The sequence below is a fragment of the Pavona decussata genome, unplaced genomic scaffold (genome assembly GCF_977016875.1).
Source record: "Pavona decussata unplaced genomic scaffold, jaPavDecu1.1 SCAFFOLD_32, whole genome shotgun sequence".
Taxonomy (NCBI): Eukaryota; Metazoa; Cnidaria; class Anthozoa; order Scleractinia; family Agariciidae; genus Pavona; species Pavona decussata.
The window spans coordinates 419,739-439,020 of record NW_028145455.1 but is presented as its reverse complement, the minus strand read 5'-3'; the positions used below and the strand labels follow the sequence as shown (position 1 = coordinate 439,020).

The 19,282-nt window shown below is 39.4% G+C and overlaps 1 protein-coding gene across 1 annotated transcript; it reads right to left on the bottom strand.

Annotated features, from left to right (window-relative positions):
• Window positions 1–1,068: 1,068 nt before the first annotated feature.
• Window positions 1,069–7,071, bottom strand: LOC146484481 (uncharacterized). The gene is made up of 3 exons (XM_085104505.1): window positions 6,411–7,071; window positions 3,300–3,881; window positions 1,069–2,640 (listed from the first exon to the last, which is right to left on the bottom strand). Exons 1-3 carry the CDS (start codon window positions 6,825–6,827, stop codon window positions 1,816–1,818), a joined length of 1,824 nt encoding a protein of 607 aa, XP_084960631.1. The 5' UTR covers window positions 6,828–7,071; the 3' UTR covers window positions 1,069–1,815.
• Between the last annotated feature and the right edge of the window lie 12,211 nt (window positions 7,072–19,282).

Sequence of the window (19,282 nt, the reverse complement as noted above, 5' to 3'; positions counted from 1 at the left end):
GGTTAACATGAACTTTGAGTCGAGTATATTTACTAATCAGTAAGGATTCGTCCAAAAGATTTTGTCCCTTAGTTTTGCCTTAGACTTTTCTTTACCATTAGTTAAAAATGAGCCTTTAATTAATATCAATTTTAATGAGCGACATGAAAACCTCTGTTAACTTTTAATCGTGGATTAGCGTTTATTGGCTTTCGAACAACCCAGCCCAAATATGTGAACTATAAAGCAGGCGCATAGCTAAGGTTTCGATAGGGGTGTTTGTTGAGGCCCAAATCCAGTAAGAGCGCCAGAGGCGTTCCTACTAGGGGGGTCCGGGGGCATGCTCCCCGGAAATTTTTGAAAATCCAGGTTCCCAGAAACCTCATTTCCTGCATTTTGAGACCCATTTTAGGCAAATCACAACTTTGTTTTACAGCAGCCTTTTAAGCTATATACATCATTTCAACGGCGTAATTGTTTAAACTTAAACAAGAAAGTTAAATGTCCATTCCGCGCCCTGTCAAGTTCTGATAGCTATTCGATCTGTTCATAGTCATACATCAAGTTGGTAAACTGCATCATTCTCGGGTGTAGGCCTTCGAACAAATTGACTATCTCGTCAAGATTAACAGGCATATCATATTTGATATGCATTAGAGCCAGGGCGGACAGCCTACTCTCTCCATGGTACACCTCATGTAGTTGTTCAACCTCCTCATTGTGCTTATGGAACGTTCACATTCACAAGTGGTGACTGGAAGGGTGGCAGCAATTTTCAGGAGCATGTACAGGTTGGGGAAGTCGTTGGGATCACATGCTTTTAGTGACAAAGCACACAAATCAGCAATAATTCGTCTGTCCTGAACCATAAGACATAAGGCCTAAAGAACGGGTTTTTATTTCTGTTTTTCTTTGGTTGATGTAATTCGACCACAGGAACTTTATTTAAAAGGTTTTCTTCCGCCATTATTAATCTTCAAAGGGGGTTCGTTCGAACCCTTCGAACCCCCCCCCCCCCCCCTCCTACGCGCCTGTAAAGGGCAACGCTGTAGCCTTTTAAACGAATAAAAATGGATTTCTAGAACAAAATTGCGTGCTGTTACACCTCTCAAACTTACTGTTTTAATGCTTTTAACTCAAAACTACATACTCTAACAAAACGTTTTCATTATTTTTATCTGCTTAGAACGAACAACATTAAACAGCTATAATACAAAATGTACAAAAGTATCCGCATAAAATATATAGAGTAAATTAGCATGCTAAAAAGTTATCAAAACTTTTAATCAACCGCCAATTGGCAGTCTTGCACAACTACTTTTCTTTCAGTGGAATGTTATCTCTATTATTATAATAAAACGTGGAAGAGAAAACGTATAATGCCAGTGTTTTGATTTGAATGCTTTTGAAAAATTAATTTTCTAATTTCAGTTGGGCACAGAGTGCTTTTCTATACATGATTGATAGCCTGTTATAAGACAAGTGATCAAATGCCTCTTCACTGATTTTGTCCAGATCAATGGTAACTTTCAGGTGAATATGCCGCTCTTTCCCCATGTCACACATTTTAACCAATTAGAACAAACTTCAGAAACATATCCAAAACCATCGTGATCCGGCTTGCGAGCGTTTTCCCGCGCTTGCCACCGATTGCACGTTTTCCCGCTTTCAACGCCGGTTGCAAATTTTTGTTTCGAGTTCTGATTGGTTGATTGCGTTTATTTGCATTGCTGTGATTGGTCAGTGATTTTGCCTGTTTTTTTTTTTTTGGCGTCAGTCATCACAAGAACATTTTGATTCATCAGTCTTTAATTCGCTGTCCTAATTTTGAAACAGTCAACACTGCATTGATTTACGTCTTTGCTTGCATCCCTGCGTACTTTTCGTTTTATTAAATGAGGTCCACACCTCTGCGTACGGATTGCTATGAGGATTCTGACTTCGTTGAAGAAATTTTCGTTTTATAGTAACTGTAGCTTTTTTCTTTGTACACCTTCTTAACATCTTCTCTGCCTCCAAAAGCGTTGAGTTATCGAAGCTTTCCCCACTGAAATCCACAATTTCGTCCCCCTTCCGCAAAAGTTCCTGTGCACCATTTGTAGCTGAAATTTCCGCGATGAAAATCGGTAGATTCCCATACAGGGAACAAATTCCCCCACCGATAGTGAATCCCCAATCTCCAGTCGCGCTTTCGCGTTGTATCTCGACGGTGAGGGTTTTTCTCTCAATGTAATGCTTCCCGGTCGGTTTCCGAGCCGAAGAGCTTTGATGCAGAGATGGATTGGATACCGAAGTCGTCACGATGCTACGCCGAATACGCACCGAAGAACTCCGACCAACGGTTCCTGACCTCGGAGATACGCACGAATCCCATGGGAGGGGAGGACGTTGCTTCGCCGTAAAAGCGGGCCATGTTGCCCCTGCGTTGTTTCCATCGATAACGCTCTGTCTTTTTAAGGATCCGTTTAGCGTCCGAAAGCGTCTTATGGTAGAGTAGCGTAGCGTTTCATCCTCATGAATTTGCGGCAGATCGCGGATGGTTTCGCAGGGTGAGAAGCTTTTCATCGATAGTGAGTCTGGGGTCTTACTCCACATAGGAATGGTTCCGTTTGGGTAAACAGCATACTCGTCATTTTCGATACTGGCAGATGGAAAATATTCCTAAAGGGAAACATAGAAAATGGTAAGGGTATCTCCGATACTAATGGTTTTGATTTGATGACGCTTTAAATATGGGTAGCATGCATGCATCCAGGGATATAACCGGTGTTAAATTTACCACCTTTAAGCCCAGGAGAATGTATTCTTCCCCTCAATGAGTTTACCTCTGTTGGAAACACCATGTTTCATACGTTCATAAGGTTTTACTTTATGTGATGTTATTATTCATGGCTTGTGTTAAAAGGAGCCCCTTCATCGAGTTGTGTCCACAGGATTTCGTGGGTACCAATTTATGAACCAGTGGCTGAAATAGAGGAAGGGCCAGGAGAGCCCACATCCACTAAAGTATTCTCAGAGAAAATAAGGCTTGGAGTGAGGTTTTTTTTCTTGGTTCCAGCTAAAATGGGGACCCCACCGTTCATGATGCCTTGGATTCTCTTACTGCGGGCGATGCAAAAAGATCATGTAAAGTGTACTGAACGAGGGGACTACCCTTCAGATTTCAAGCACTGCTCAACAGTCTCTACAAACTGATTTACTTCTCTTGTGGAATAAAGCATTTTTTGTTAAAAAATTATTATCACTATCATCAGGGTTTTTCCGAGGGGATTTCGAAACCTCAAATACATGATCCACAAATCGTTGTCAGTGATGTTCACCTGTTCAGTTTCCCTTAGCTTGTTGTTTCCGTCCTCGTTTGTATCCTTCTGGTTTCCTTTTTGCGTGGCGCTATTCACGGCATGGTTTGTCGTCGTTTCATTCTTCTCCGTTCCCACAAACGATGACACGCGTGAAACTCGTTTCACAGGTTTGACATATGGACACGCCCTTTTAGTGACGTTGATAACTGAAGGGACGGATCTGGGAATGACACTTGTTTTGGCCGCTTCTTCGATAATGCTTCGTCTCTTTTCAGGTGAAGCGATATTGTTGTTCACTTTCTTGATAACTTTTCTCTCATGTTTCAAAATCTCCAAAATAGCGCGGTTGGCATCTTTGGTTCTCGCAACCACCAACTCGACCACTGCAGGAAGGGATCTAAAGATTGTCAATGCCTCAGCGTGTGTCTTGCCGACCAGTGCTTGGCCATTGGCCTCCAAGAGCTGGTCTCCAGGTCTAACGCGGCCTGATTTTGAAGCGGAGGAGTTGGGAAGGATATCGTTTACGTAATGGTTTTCAAGTGGTGTATCAGCTCCGCCGACCAATACGATGCCAAGGAAGCCATTCTGGGGCTTGATCAGCTGCGCATGACAAAAGGAAAATATTTATATTTTACATTAACATGAATCTTTATATGTTGATTAGGTAGGAATAGCTTTCGTGAATTTTCGATGCAAACTGTATTCAATAGCACGCACTCGTTCTCTGATCCAATACACTTGAGCATCATTCCTATAATTTTCTTAACGCTTGCGGGAGCACAATCTTACGAAGGAAATCGTGTTTGTCGGACTACATACACCGAGAAAACATTCTGAGTTCATCCTTAAAATCACTCAATTATATACTAGTCAAAAATCCTGAAAAATTATACGCTCAAATTAAGTCAATTTAGTTAATCGTTTCCCGCCACGCCGTTACATTGCTTTACGCTCCATTAGCCGCCAGAGTCCATCAACACCGCAAAGGGCGCTCATAAATCAACATTGTAATGTAATATCAGACACGTGCTCGAAGGATAAACAGGTGCCCTTTGGAGAATAAAGGACACAAGCAATTCAAAAGTACATTGAAAAGATTTCCCTGAAGTGAAACTAATCTGTTGATTCTTTTACTTATCTACGTAAAAATAGGGATTATCTAGTCAAAGATAAACCAAACTAGGCTAAAGCAGAAAGTTTTCAGGGCGAATTTGTTGATGATCCGCAGAAGTAATTTTCTCTTTCAAATTTTCATATTTGGGAAGTTTAATATCTCATTTTCTTTATCTTACAGCTAACCCAACTCGGAGTATTAAAAGTTCTATGAAAGAACCTTTTGCAAGCCCAACATTTCTCGTGTTTTTGAAATAAATCTTATACTCTAAGATTTGGGATGACTTGCTTGAGATTTATGACTTGAAACTTTAACATTCGAAAGTTCACTAATTTACGCGACGTCTCTAAAGTACATACATGAATGAATCACTATCGGATAGATCAAGATAATTATACTGACTTATCTGGGTAGTACAATGAACCACTAGACTTGATTGTTGTACGTATAAGAAAGATTATAGGGAAGTGTCCGCCATGGTACACTCTTGTGAATCTTTTGATACCACGGTGATACTAGAATCGTTACTTCAGTGAAACCTTCATGTTCAAACCCTGCTCAATACAAGCCATGGTGTCAGCAATTTAGTCCTACTGTTACGTTTCAAGGTCTATTAAATCTGTGTACTTCTCCCAATGGCTCGTCTTATTCATTTCAGCGGGGGTAAATTGGTAATAAGCAGATGTTTTGTAATTGCAAGTGAGATATTTGCAAAAATACATGATTTCAATAACAACAAATTCAATGTACATGACACGCGAACAATAAAACAACAAGTCGCGTGGCGGAATATAATAAACAATTATATCTCCCACCAAGGAGGGCAATACGACTTTTTATTAGTATTTTTCTTTGTTTTTTTGTTTTTTCTTTTGGGGTCCCAAATTTTAGTCAGTCTAGATTGATACACACTGGCAAAATCCCGACAGAAAATGTTATAGGCGTGTAATAAGTAAGACGACATAAAACAAGAAAGCTCATTACTAAATTATAAGCTTGAAGAAAAAATAACTTTTGCGGTTTCGACAGAACTTTGAAAACAAAAACTTTTAAAACTTGTTTGGGAACGTAATATTTCTTTAAAAAAAAACCGTTGTAAATACCTCTTTCCATTTTTGGCCTTAATTTTGCTTTGCCCTTTGGTTTATTGATCGATCAATTTTTTTCCCCAGGGGAAATTGTGGTCTTTGTTACGGCAGTTTTGTAAAGACAAAAAGAAAAACACAAACGGTTTCTTTCAAACTTGGAACTTTTCTTTGTTATCACAGTTTGAAATGATTTGAAATCTTGTCATCCATACACCTTGCAAATAGCGCACGAAAAGAAATGAAACGGCTCAACAAGTAATCTGAGATTAGTAACTTTAAAAAAAAATGAGTTCATAATTTCAAAGAATACTCTGTAATATTTCACAACACCTGTTGCTTTCAGAATCGTTCACAATTTTATCATCAATTCAAACTATTTTGATTTTCTTCAAATTGGGCTCTTTATTTTGAAAAACATATTTAATCTCAAAGTTCGACTTCGAGCAAAACACATTAAAAGTACGGTATTTCAGTATTTTCATCGACCCACAATTTGTACCGTATGTTTGGCTGTGATATTAAGTTCATTTCCTTTAAGTGGAAGATTTAATCGGTTCACGGAAACGAAATCACTTAACCATGATCATATACAAATCCTTTTCAAAAGATTCTAGCAGATTGTCGGGTGTAGTACTGAAACCCGCCGAAATTCCTAAGACTAAAATCCAATGAATTCACTGTTAGGATTTGATAATTCTTTTTCTTTTATCTGTTTTTATTTCTTTTTGTTTTCGTTAAAACAAATTTTTGAGATACGCGATCTTATCTATTCACGAGCAGTTGATTGGAGTATAACCTCTCAAGTAGATATGGAGTTCTTCCTTGGATTTAGTCCGCTAAACAAATTGAAACACTGGCCTGTTTGCACGAGCGAATGAAGTTCCGCTTTGGAAGTTGAAACTGAAATCGATGAAAATGATCACAAACCTGTATCGTGAAGGTCCCTTCTTCTTCATCGTCTTCTCTGTGTTCGTAAAAACGTTTGATGTTTGAAGCTTGTTGTACATCATTGTTCACTTTCTTCTTCCCTTTATATGCCCAATAATTTTTCACCAGCGCGCGAGGGCTGAGAGTAAGACCATCTTGGTTTGTTCTCTGTGCCTTTCGTTCACGGTCATTGATCACAGGCCACGGACGGTTGCTAATTTCACCCAAAACTTGCCTGTTCTTCCGCGAAATACTCGGAAATCCTTTGTTAACGATCGGCTCGCTTAGGATCGGGTAGACTTCATTTGGGAAAGAATTCTTTGACTTGGCGTAAAAGTTCTCGTCGTTAGGCGATGTCTTGCCTTTTAGAAAGTTGTAGGCCTTTGACAAGAAGGATATTGAATTTGGCGCCCTCATCGCGATCGAAGCAGAAATGTTCGTGTATTTCCTGGTCTAAGAAATTTTCCCGCGCGTATTTCAGCTACATCGATAAACAAGCGACGGTAGAACCAAATCTTGATCTTCAGTTGTGGTTTAGGAAGTTTTGATTAGTCGCGGACTACCTCGGTCTCCGAGTAAAGCGCACTTTGAAGTTTCATTACATCTGCTCGAACGAGCCTCGTGTCTGTTGATTAGTCTTTGTTTTGGAAGACCCTGACAGCTACGAATAATTAACAATGCTTTATGAATGAAAATGCAAATTAGCGCGCGAAAGCACCGGTCACGCCAGAAAACCTGCCCAAGATACTCAATATTCAAAGACACCCCAATATCTTACACCCCACTCACTTTTCATCGCTGCCTCGACTTCACATCGCCTTTTTCGCGTCCAATTCTGTTAATTGAATCTGAACAGTGCATAACGATGTTGTGCATTTACTAATAATGAGTATAAACAGCAATTTTCGCTTTTCTTTTCAACATTGAATTCGCGACCGACACGTGTTCAACTTGCGAACAACAGCGAGCCACACTTCGACAATATAGCACGTGCAGAGTGACGGAAAGAAAAGTCTTGTGTTTAACCCTTTCGATATTGTGAACACGTGGTTTTCGATTTTTGTACTAAATTCGGCAGGTTCTTTCCTCCCATGCATGCATGTCCAAGCACCAGACCTTGGATATCGTACTGAACAACACGAGGTTTTCTATTAATTGCCGCGTAAATTCCACTAATTTACTTTCCTTTTTACAACCATGGCCGGGCTTGAAAACAAATTCTACCGTGCATTTCATTTTTCATTTATAGTAAAATGGTTTCTTTTCCGAAAACGATTATTTTTCAAGTGTTTTTCGTTTTCGTTAAAAAAGGCGGCAAATGGTTTCAATAGATCTCCTTAACTCAATAATAGTAAAAATTGTTTCAGGTTGAGCTTTTTTCCTTCCATTGGAAAGGATCGAGAAAAACGAACACAGTTTTCTTGACTTTATGTGTGTTGGTCGTACAACGATTTTACACTGAATCATTGCAGTTTCATGATATAATTTTCCCGTTGAAATTTTGCTCAAACTGTATCCTTTTGTTAGTTTTCCGCCAAATTAACCGCCAAATGTTAAACTGTTGGTCTTTCTAATTTTGTAGCTTTTTGCAACAGGTGTCAAAAAAACTTTTGTCTTCTTGGAGTTCTACCTAACAACAAAAGTAAAAACGATTGGATTAACAAGTGATCGCTGAGAAAGAGAGAGAGAGGGTGTGGGATCAATAACGTGGGCCGGTCTTTTTCTTTATATTAGAAATATTGCCTGCATAAGAAGATTTCTTTCTGATTGGAGTGTAAGATCCCCCACACACGCATTTGCTACATGCAGATTAAATTACAGTTACTCGCTCTTAAATTGAATGCAGAACAACTGCATGATTCAATCCAAAACCTTCAATGTTTTTAGAACCACGTTGCTCGCCTAGCTAGTGGTAAACGATGTCTCCCACATCACCTCGATACTAAAATATCTTCATTGGCCACCGGTGCCGGGATCAGAACATTGGTTCTAAAATTTTATTGTTTAGTTATAAGGTTCTTAATTTTCAAGCCCCTTCTTATTTAAACTATTTGCTCACTGTTTATAACCCTGTACGTAATCTTAGATCACAGAAACAAACTTTACTCGCTCCTTTCTCCAAAGCCAAGGCTTATAGAGACAAGGCGTTTTTCGCCTGTGTACCCAAACTCTGGAGTCCCTCGCCATGCAGCTCAAATAAGGATCGAACTGGTCTTCTATTGAAATTGTTAAAAGTAATTGAAAAACATTTTCTATTTAAGCGAACTTTCTGCTGCTGATTTTTTTAAAAAAATTTCTGTTCATTATTATAAAGCGCATTAAGAGACTTTTTTTTTTAATTTTCGCACTATACAAATTGTAATTGTAAATGCAAATTTTAACCTCAAGCGGCCAACTGCTAGATTGGAAAGTGTTCAACACTGAAAAAAATCAAGGAGTGAAATTTGTCCCAAGCACAAGCTACCGAACTTTTCAAAAGATAATTCTGACAACGTAATGCATTATTTTTTATTATCCTCGACCGTTAACGACGAGTTAGCCACAGAGGTCTAAATATGCAAGTGACACAAATAATTACACCACGGATAAAATGTATGCTAATGAACACTAATAAATACATGGCCGGCGTGAAAATATACTTGTTACAAACAAATTGTCGCCACATTTTTATTTGCATGTATCAACACGAGAGATTCTATCCGACAAGCCAATCAGAGAACTGTATCAAAATTCACGTGAAGCGTCAATTCGTAAATCGTAAATCGCCAATCAGAGAACTGTATCAAAATTCACGTGATGCGTCGAAGCGCGGTTTTCAAACTCCTCGCTTTTAATTACAATTTGACAAACAACTCAGCGCTTCAGCAAGGGAAAATGGCGGCAGCCAATGTTCCTTCTTCATCAAAAAGTATTAATGGAGAAGTGTACTGTTCTGAGCAACCTGAAGACAATTATGGAGGAGGGAAAGTTCGAAAGAAAGGAAGGTAAAGTTCCTACATGTAGTATCTGCTATCTTTCATTTGATGTTCGGCCATTTGCATCATACGAATGTTCCGTGAATTTGCTTTTTGTGAGATATTTCTCGGGAGCATTGGTTTTCTTTACGTTTACGATAAACATTTTGCTTTCTACAATACCAGACGAGTATAGGGTAGAGTACTCAGAATCAAGATTTTTTTTCTTTAATTCGAAAAATGTTTGACGCGGTGAAGAGTACGGCTGTGGATGTATCATCTAGTTTAGACCTAATTTAAACATCATGTTTCAATCCAGGTTCCAGATAAGAAATGAATCATTGCTCTGTTGAACGTTTATGACATTCTCCTTTCAAAGGACGTCAACTATAGTTTACGAATTGTGTGTGGTATTTACTGCAATTTTTCTCCAGTTTTTCTGGGGTTGAATTCAGTTACAGTTTGGATCGACGGGACCAAAATTAAATATTCGACTTCTTGTTGTAAGTCTTGCTCACTTCAATAAAGAAATTCATTTCATTCATGCAGCTTTGTGTCTTAAAAAGCAAGCGAAGAGAATATAAACGGCAATTAAGTTCTTATTGTAGGCATTTGTTGTTGAAAGTTCGAGCCTCTGCCTTCGCGTAAGCAACCGCCGAACCATGACCTTTGAAAATTGCCATAAAAACTCGGTAAAGTTTTTTCTAAAGTTTCCATTCGATTTAAATTTCCTCGTCAGCTTTAACAACTGTATCATTTTTTGACATTTTTTGCGTCAGTTCTACCGCGGGCAAGTTGCAAGGTGCTGAACAAGAAAAGCAATTTTTTTTTAAACGCTACATCCTATAGTTTAATTTGATGCAGATTGCCTTTATTGTTTGAAAAAAGAATTAAATATTTCAACTTAAACGTATTTATTTTTAGTTTTTTAAACTAATTATTTTAATTTTGGAGGAACGAGTGTACCAGCTTGCCATTATTTTTTATCAGAGTAAATTTTGTAATATTTTCTTTAAAGGTATTTCAGTACAGTTTTTGAGGGACCATACCTCGATTTTTCAACCGGCTATTTAGCGATATTCTCCGATACCAATCGACGTGAAGTTTACACCAGTTATTGGTTTTGAATTAAGGTTTGTCAGGATTAATATTTTGATAAAATCGATATTTAATTACCATGATGACGATTAACAAAAAGTCGTAAATTTTGTGTTTTTGCACGTTCCAGATTTGAATAAGAAAAACTAATATCAAAATCTTGAACTGTGATATATGGCAAATAAATAAACTAAAATGAAAAAATTGTGTATGTTTAAGTTAAAAAAAAAATGTAAATCACAGAAGCGTTTTAAACGGCGATGTCTTGAAAATATTGCCAAAATGTGCCCTGAAGGCATCGGGGAACTTGACAGCGACGACGGCAATGCCAACGAAAACGCCACTTCAAAATATAACTTTATTTCGTTTGTGGTCAGTCACGATTATTTCAACTCGTTCAACTTCTACAGAAATAGCAAACTACCCAAGCTAGATCAAGTGTCAAGTCTTGAAGTTCCTTCGTATTTTTATTTTTAGCTTTCCTTGACTTCGTGATGACTCACCTCCACCAGCTTTCCATCACAGTATGTCCAATCCAATGTAAACAGCCAGCACAACCACAGCATCCCCAATGAAAAGCCTCAGAATTGAACCACAGTACGCAGTTTTCAGCCACTAACCACAGTGCTGCCATGCACACATCAACAGAACCACAGCTTACCTCAAGCTTCAAAGTACCCAGTCAGATCAGACCGCCGCAACCCCGTTCAGTTAGTTTCTACCGCCTTCCTGCCAGCACTGACCCACTCTCAGCTTCGCCTCGACCACTCAAGACAAAGAAAACATCTTCAGTATGGGCAGGAGCCCATTGGTCAGTCTTTTCCTTGTGGGTTGGGAATAGGGGGGTAAATAACAGCTCTGGATGAACCTTACAAAGCACACTTTATGCACACACGTTCGGCCAGAAGTCAGCGGACTTCACATTCGGTTTAACTTAACTGTACTAACTATTAGTTAATGGGTCCCCTGGGTTGGATGGTTTTTTTTCCCCAAAGCTCCTCTCCCGTGGGTTCCTTTGCAGGTTGTTCGGTCAGTTGTTGAATTAGGCCAAATTTTTCTTCGATTTTTTCGGATTCTATTCGACTCTTTTCGGAGCATTTCGGAGGACTTCGTCGCTGTCTTTACCGTCTTCTCCTTCGTCTTCGTCATGGTCATCAGTTCGGTGGCGATCACTCGCTTAGTTGCGCAAAAGCAAATTTGATATGACACACTTCACTTGACAGCGTGAGCGCCTGTTTTAAGTGAAGCTTTCTTCCGTAAGGTTCAACCAGACATTAATGTAAAACAATGCTAGAAAACTAGAGGCTATGGGCCATTCAACCATTGTAAGGAGACCTTATTTGGCCACTCCTCACAGGTTTAGTGGTCTCTCTTGTTACAGGCATTTAGTTACTCAGTATCGCAAGTTTGGTGGGTAATAACCTCTTTAGTTCAGGCGCACCGATGGCGTGCAAAATAATCGAAAGCAGATCCTTACGACGCATGATTCCGTAAAAGGTAAAAGAGGCACTAAAATTCGAGAAAGTTGTTAAAGAGGTTATAGTCTACCACCAAATCTGAGAGCGAAGCTTAGTGTCAGGAAAATCATGACTCAGTAGTTAGCCGGGATATAATGGGACAACGCACACACGCCAGTTTAGATCGTTTACAAATCGTAAGCGTACGTAGTCTTCAAGACCAATCTACGGCGCAGAATCATTGCACAAGCCTGCAGATCGGACCATAGACAGCCAAAGAGCCAGCGAAGATAGTCTGGAGTATCGTTATTACAAAGCGACAGGCATTTGGGAGGATTTTCTTGCTGTGGCAGCGTTGACACTGAGATGTCCTCGAGTTGATACTCAGGCCAACTAGTCTCCTTCGCAGGCGAAATTTGGATTGTCGCGCTTTGCGCGGTGATCCAGTCGGTTGCGAAGGATTCTAGGGATGGTCGAGCTTGAGTAGATTTGTCTCTTTGTTGATCTTGCCTTGTGGGAGGAACCTCCTCTACAAGAGAGGCCTGCATTGCACTTCGCAGCGAGAGAGCTTAGATCGTCTACAAATCGTAGGCGTAGGAAGTCTACCCAACCTATGGAGACTGGTGAAGTACGAAGCTTGCCGCACTCTGGTCGGCAGAGCCACAGTGGTGCATATAAAGCAGCCTTCGCAGTCTACTGCTCAGTGGATTAACACTGGTGCTGACCGGCCGAAGAAAGAAGAACAAGGACTCGAGCGCCATAGGTAACTTGATTAGTCAGTATAAGTAGGCGAGTAAGCTGCCACAGCGGCGATGAACGAAGACGACGAACCAAGGACCTGGACCTGGATGCGACATAGAACAGGTCGTTTGTACTTGGATGCTATTGGTTGCCACTGCCGAAATATTGTTTTGGCGTTTAATAAAAAAAAAAAAAATGGTTATGGGTGCAACTGGTGCCACAAAAAAATAAGCTAAACATAGATTGGAGACGAGTTATAGCATGCGGCAGCTGAAGTCCAACTCGCGTCTTATTGCAAATGACCTGTTGCTGGGATTAGGAAAAAGAGTAGTCAAAGAAGATAGCAGATAGCATTAAATTTTAATTTCAGCTGATCTAACTGATGTTAATGGACAAGCTTCATGAAGGGCGGAGTATATCATTTTCTCAAACATAAGGAGCACGTTATGTTTTGACAGTTTCGCACTTTTATATCATGTGTTTGTAGCCGTGTTTTAGCTCCCCCATTGAAGGCAACGCCCAACAACAACTGTTGGAACAGCTATATATAAATAATACTATAATGTACGTTTTTGCAACGGTGAAAGTTGGCTTCAACTACTGCAATTCGTCTTAAACTGAACTTCACTTCACCAGTTGAGCATATTTTAAAAATAAATTTAGCAAACGTAGCGGCATACCGAGCAAAAGCATAAAGAACTTTGGTGGTTGTATTCCAATCACACTGTTGTGAAAACGTCAAACTGGCCGGCCGGCACCAGTTTCCAGGTAAGACCTCATCGACTGGTTAAGATGTCAACGCTGATTGCCGGTCCGTTCGAATCACCTGTGACTTCCGAGCCTGCACCAGCATGGAGCAACGCCCTGATGCGTCAGAGCGAACCAGGTAGGTTGCCACTGACAACAGGTATGTGGGTTCACCGCATGATACAACCACGAAGTTGTATCACGCTGGAAGATAACAGCAATCCCGGATCGTTGCTTAAGCCGCACCATGATTCTCTGGTCGTACAATTTTGATCAACGTCGGGTATATCGTAACTTTTTCATAAGAGCAAGCAAAGGTCTAGGATAAGTGTTATCTTCTAAAGTTAAATATATAAGTTCGGTCCTAACTTCGATATTTTCGCTTCGATTCGGCTTCTCGATATTTTTCCGGCTATCGAATTCGGCTTTCGTTCCGCTGCACACTTCCGAGAGCACGGGTGAAGGCTTGATATCGACAAGGTCTCGATAACAAGCTGTTAAGCACCTCTGCGCATTGCCCGGGGGACCCTGGGGAGCTCCTCTCGTAAGTGTCAGGTTTTATGGACACAGGAACTCTCTTCGGTTTCTCTTGGCGCCAAATTTTTCATGTAGGAGCGCATCTCTTTGGCGATTTTCTTCGATATGGAACTTTATTAAGATGTAATTTAAAATATTTTTTAAAAATAAATCTACACAACAAAACTGTGTCTTGTGTCTTTATTTTAACTTAAACTAAGCTTAAACTAAGTAGATTAAAAAAAATTATAAATCTACCGTAGCAAACAAAGCTGTGTCTTGTGTCTTTATTTAAACTAAAAGTAAGCAAAAAATACTAACGGCAATATTTTATTTCAGGAAAAATACTAACCCAGTGATTCTGTTTCAGAAAAAAAGTACTCTATTTTTTTCTCCGATAAAACCTTTTTTCAACTACAGCGATGGCTTGGAATCCTGTTCTCTTTTTTCCTCGCCTCTTCTTGGACACAATTTTTTTCTCCGATGAAACCTTTTTTCGACGACAACGATGGCTTGGAATTCTATTCTCTTTTTTCCTCGCCTCTCCTTGGGCACCCTTTTTTTTCTCCGATATAACCTTTTTTCGACGACAACGATGGCTTGGAATCCTCTTCTCTTTTTTTTCTCGTCTCTTCTTGGACACCTCAGACGACTTCCATCGCTATTTGCCGCACGCATATCAAGAATACAAGAAGGTGTTATATACGCTTGTAATGGGTGAATTATCAATAATAAAATATGCAGAAACGGCTGTTTGCGTCTTAATCATGTCTATTTTGCATTCAAGAACTTTAATTGCAGAAAGTAAGAGCATAAATTACCTAAACAGAAACACATTGTTACGAAAATATACCAACAATAAATCTTTCAGAAATGGAAGCTGCCGGAGTTTTTTATTCGCGTCTTGCGTTGTTTTTTCACAACTAACGTTTTAGTTTCAGCTCTTCATTTTTTCACATTCTTCGAAGGATACACTTTTTCTCTCTTTCAACCATCATCGAATCTCGAAGACATATCTGAACAAGACTACAGCAGCCCATGTGAAGGCGAATGGCAAAGAGGTGGCGACAAATTTCACGGAAAAAACGCACTTTTTTAACCAAGCAATCGACGCTCATTGGCACAATGCATAGACAACCACCGAAGATCAAGGAAGAGAGGAAGATAACAGCTCTAAAGACGAAGAAATCAGTGAAGAAAATAGAAGCATATGCATATCGTTTGCCAAGAACAGCTTCAGAGTTGAGGTCAGGTGAACCTTGTTCTTTTATTTTGTTGTTCATTCTAACAGTGTATGGCATACGTTTACTTTTTAGTTCACAGTGAGTGCAGAGCTCCAATGCTGAACAGCCATGGCACCAGGACTGAAAACCACAGACAAACAAATCAGAAATGGCGTTGCCCCTCAGGGAAAAACCGTAAGTACAAAAAATTAAAAATCTTCTACGTTTACGATGACTGTCGATTCCGTATTAGAGTAAATCTACTGGCGTTCTATCACGAATGCTGTTCTCTTATTGGCTACGTTACTCACTATCTATTCTGTTGTAGATAGTGAGTACAGTGAGTAGCCGGACATTGCGCGCGAGGAGTGACCAATTTATCTCATGATTCGATAAAACTGTGAACCTGTTTTTGTTAAGTTAAAAAGACTAGTAGATTTATACTGAAACAATTGAATTATTCGCTCTCTATTGCTATCGGGTGATAGTTGTTATAAACTGTCACGCGATAGAAATTTCGACCTCATAATCTAAATGTTTAATAGTCATACACAAAAACCATAAGAAAATACCAGCGATGTACAATCTGAGCACTTCAGTGGGATTTAAACTTAAAGGCCTGTCAATGTTTGCTCTGGTTAAAGTTCCCTTTCACCTTATCTACTAAAAAATACATTGTGGAGGGCAACAAAACTTGGAGTAGAATCTGCGCGTTAACTGGAATTCAAACCAATTGAAATCTCAATACTTAATGACTCACGTCAACTTAAGAATTTTATTTCACTTACATTTAGGTCACCAATCTGGAGATGATCAGCTAAAGTCCAGAGTAAAGTCTGCGCCTTGAAAAGGATTCTTCAACCCAGCGGCTTCAAAGCAAATTTAGAATATTTATCATATCTTTATGAGGTAATCTCCGCGGTTGGAGTCAACAGAGCCCAGAGTAACATCTGCACCATGAATGGGATTCAAACCCAATGACTTTAAATTTAACGTTACGTAATTTATCTTACATTAGGTAATCAGCGCGCGGGAAGTCAACAGAGCCCAGAGTAAAATCTGCGCCATGAATGGGATTCAAACCAAAAGACTTCAAAATTTACTCTTCGTAATTTATCTTACATTAGGTAATCAGCGCACGGGAAGTCAAATGAGCCCAGAGTAAAATCTGCGCCATGAATGGAATTCAAACCCAATGACTTTAAAATTTAGTTTACGTAATTTATCTTACTTTAGGTAATCAGTGCGCGGGAAGTCAACAGAGCCCAGAGTAAAATCTGCGCCATGAATGGGAATTAAACCCAATGACTTCAAAATTTAGTTTACGTAATTTATCTTACTTAGATAATCAGCGCAGAGGAAGTCAACAGAGCCCAGAGTAAAATCTGTGCCATGAATGGGAATTAAACCCAATGACTTCAAACTTTACTTTACGTAACCTATCTTACTTAGATAATCAGCGCAGAGGAAGTCAACAGAGCCCAGAGTAAAATCTGTGCCATGAATGGGAATTAAACCCAATGACTTTAAAATTTACTTTACGTAATTTATCTTACTTAGATAATCAGCGCAGAGGAAGTCAACAGAGCCCAGAGTAAAATCTGCGCCATGAATGGGAATTAAACCCAATGACTTCAAAATTTAGTTTACGTAATTTATCTTACTTTAGGTAATCAGCGCGCGGGAAGTCAACAGAGCCCAGAGTAAAATCTGCGCCATGAATGGGAATTAAACCCAATGACTTCAAACTTTACTTTACGTAACCTATCTTACTTAGATAATCAGCGCGCAGGAAGTCAACAGAGCCCAGAGTAACGTCTGCGCCATGAATGGGATTCAAACCCAATGACTTCAAAATTCACTTTACGTAATTTATCTTACTTTAGGTAATCAGCGCGCAGGAAGTCAACAGAGCCCAGAGTAAAATCTGGGCCATGAATGGGATTCAAACCCAATGACTTCAAAATTTACTTTACGTAACTTATCTTACTTAGGTAATCAGCGCGCGGGAAGTCAACAGAGCCCAGAGTAAAATCTGCGCCATAAATGGGATTCTAACCCAATGACTTCAAAATTTACTTTACGTAATTTAGTTTACTTTAGTTAATCAGCGCAGAGGAAGTCAACAGAGCCCAGAGTAAAATCTGCGCCATGAATGGGATTCAAACTCAATGACTTCAAAATTAACTTTACGTAATTTATCTTACTTTAGGTAATCAGCGCGCGGGAAGTCAACAGAGCCCAGAGTAAAATCTGCGCCATGAATGGGATTCAAACGCAGAGACTTCAAAATTAACTTTAACGTAATTTATCTTACTTTACGTAATTAGCGCGTGGGAAGTCAACAGAGCCCAGAGTAAAATCTGCGCTATGAATGGGATTAAAACCCAGTGACTTCAAAATTATGCTTACGTAATTTATCTTAGTTTAGGTAATCTGCGCAGAGGAAGTCAAAACAGCCCAGAGTTAAATCTGTGCCATGAATGGGATTCAAATCCAAAGACTTCAAAATTTACTTTACGTAATTTATCTTACTTTAGGTAATCAGCGCGCAGGAAGTCAACAGAGCCCAGAGTAAAATCTGCGCCATGAATGGGATTCAAACTCAATGACTTCAAAATTAACTCTACGTTATTTAGATTACTTTAGTTAATCAGCGCAGAGGAAGTCAACAGAGCCTAGAGTAAAATCTGCGCCATGAATGGGATTCAAACTCAATGACTTCAAAATTAACTCTACGTTATTTAGATTACTTTAGTTAATCAGCGCAGAGGAAGTCAACAGAGCCTAGAGTAAAATCTGCGCCATGAATGGGATTCAAACTCAATGACTTCAAAATTAACTCTACGTTATTTAGATTACTTTAGTTAATCAGCGCAGAGGAAGTCAACAGAGCCCAGAGTAAAATCTGCGCCATGAATGGGATTCTAACCCAATGACTTCAAAATTTACTTTACGTAATTTAGTTTACTTTAGTTAATCAGCGCAGAGGAAGTCAACAGAGCCCAGAGTAAAATCTGCGCCATGAATGGGATTCAAACTCAATGACTTCAAAATTAACTTTACGTAATTTATCTTACTTTAGGTAATCAGCGCGCGGGAAGTCAGCAGAGCCCAGAGTAAAATCTGCGCCATGAATGGGATTCAAACGCAGAGACTTCAAAATTAACTTTAACGTAATTTATCTTACTTTACGTAATTAGCGCGTGGGAAGTCAACAGAGCCCAGAGTAAAATCTGCGCTATGAATGGGATTAAAACCCAGTGACTTCAAAATTATGCTTACGTAATTTATCTTAGTTTAGGTAATCTGCGCAGAGGAAGTCAAAACAGCCCAGAGTTAAATCTGTGCCATGAATGGGATTCAAATCCAAAGACTTCAAAATTTACTTTACGTAATTTATCTTACTTTAGGTAATCAGCGCGCAGGAAGTCAACAGAGCCCAGAGTAAAATCTGCGCCATGAATGGGATTCAAACTCAATGACTTCAAAATTAACTCTACGTTATTTAGATTACTTTAGTTAATCAGCGCAGAGGAAGTCAACAGATCCCAGAGTAAAATCTGCGCCATGAATGGGATTCAAACTCAATGACTTCAAAATTAACTCTACGTTATTTAGATTACTTTAGTTAATCAGCGCAGAGGAAGTCAACAGAGCCCAGAGTAAAATCTGGGCCATGAATGGGATTCAAACTCAATGACTTCAAAATTAACTCTACGTTATTTAGATTACTTTAGTTAATCAGCGCAGAGGAAGTCAACAGAGCCCAGAGTAAAATCTACGCTATGAATGGGATTAAAACCCAGTGACTTCAAAATTATGCTTACGTAATTTATCTTAGTTTAGGTAATCTGCGCAGAGGAAGTCAAAACAGCCCAGAGTTAAATCTGTGCCATGAATGGGATTCAAATCCAAAGACTTCAAAATTTACTTTACGTAATTTATCTTACTTTAGGTAATCAGCGCGCAGGAAGTCAACAGAGCCCAGAGTAAAATCTGCGCCATGAATGGGATTCAAACTCAATGACTTCAAAATTAACTCTACGTTATTTAGATTACTTTAGTTAATCAGCGCAGAGGAAGTCAACAGAGCCTAGAGTAAAATCTGCGCCATGAATGGGATTCAAACTCAA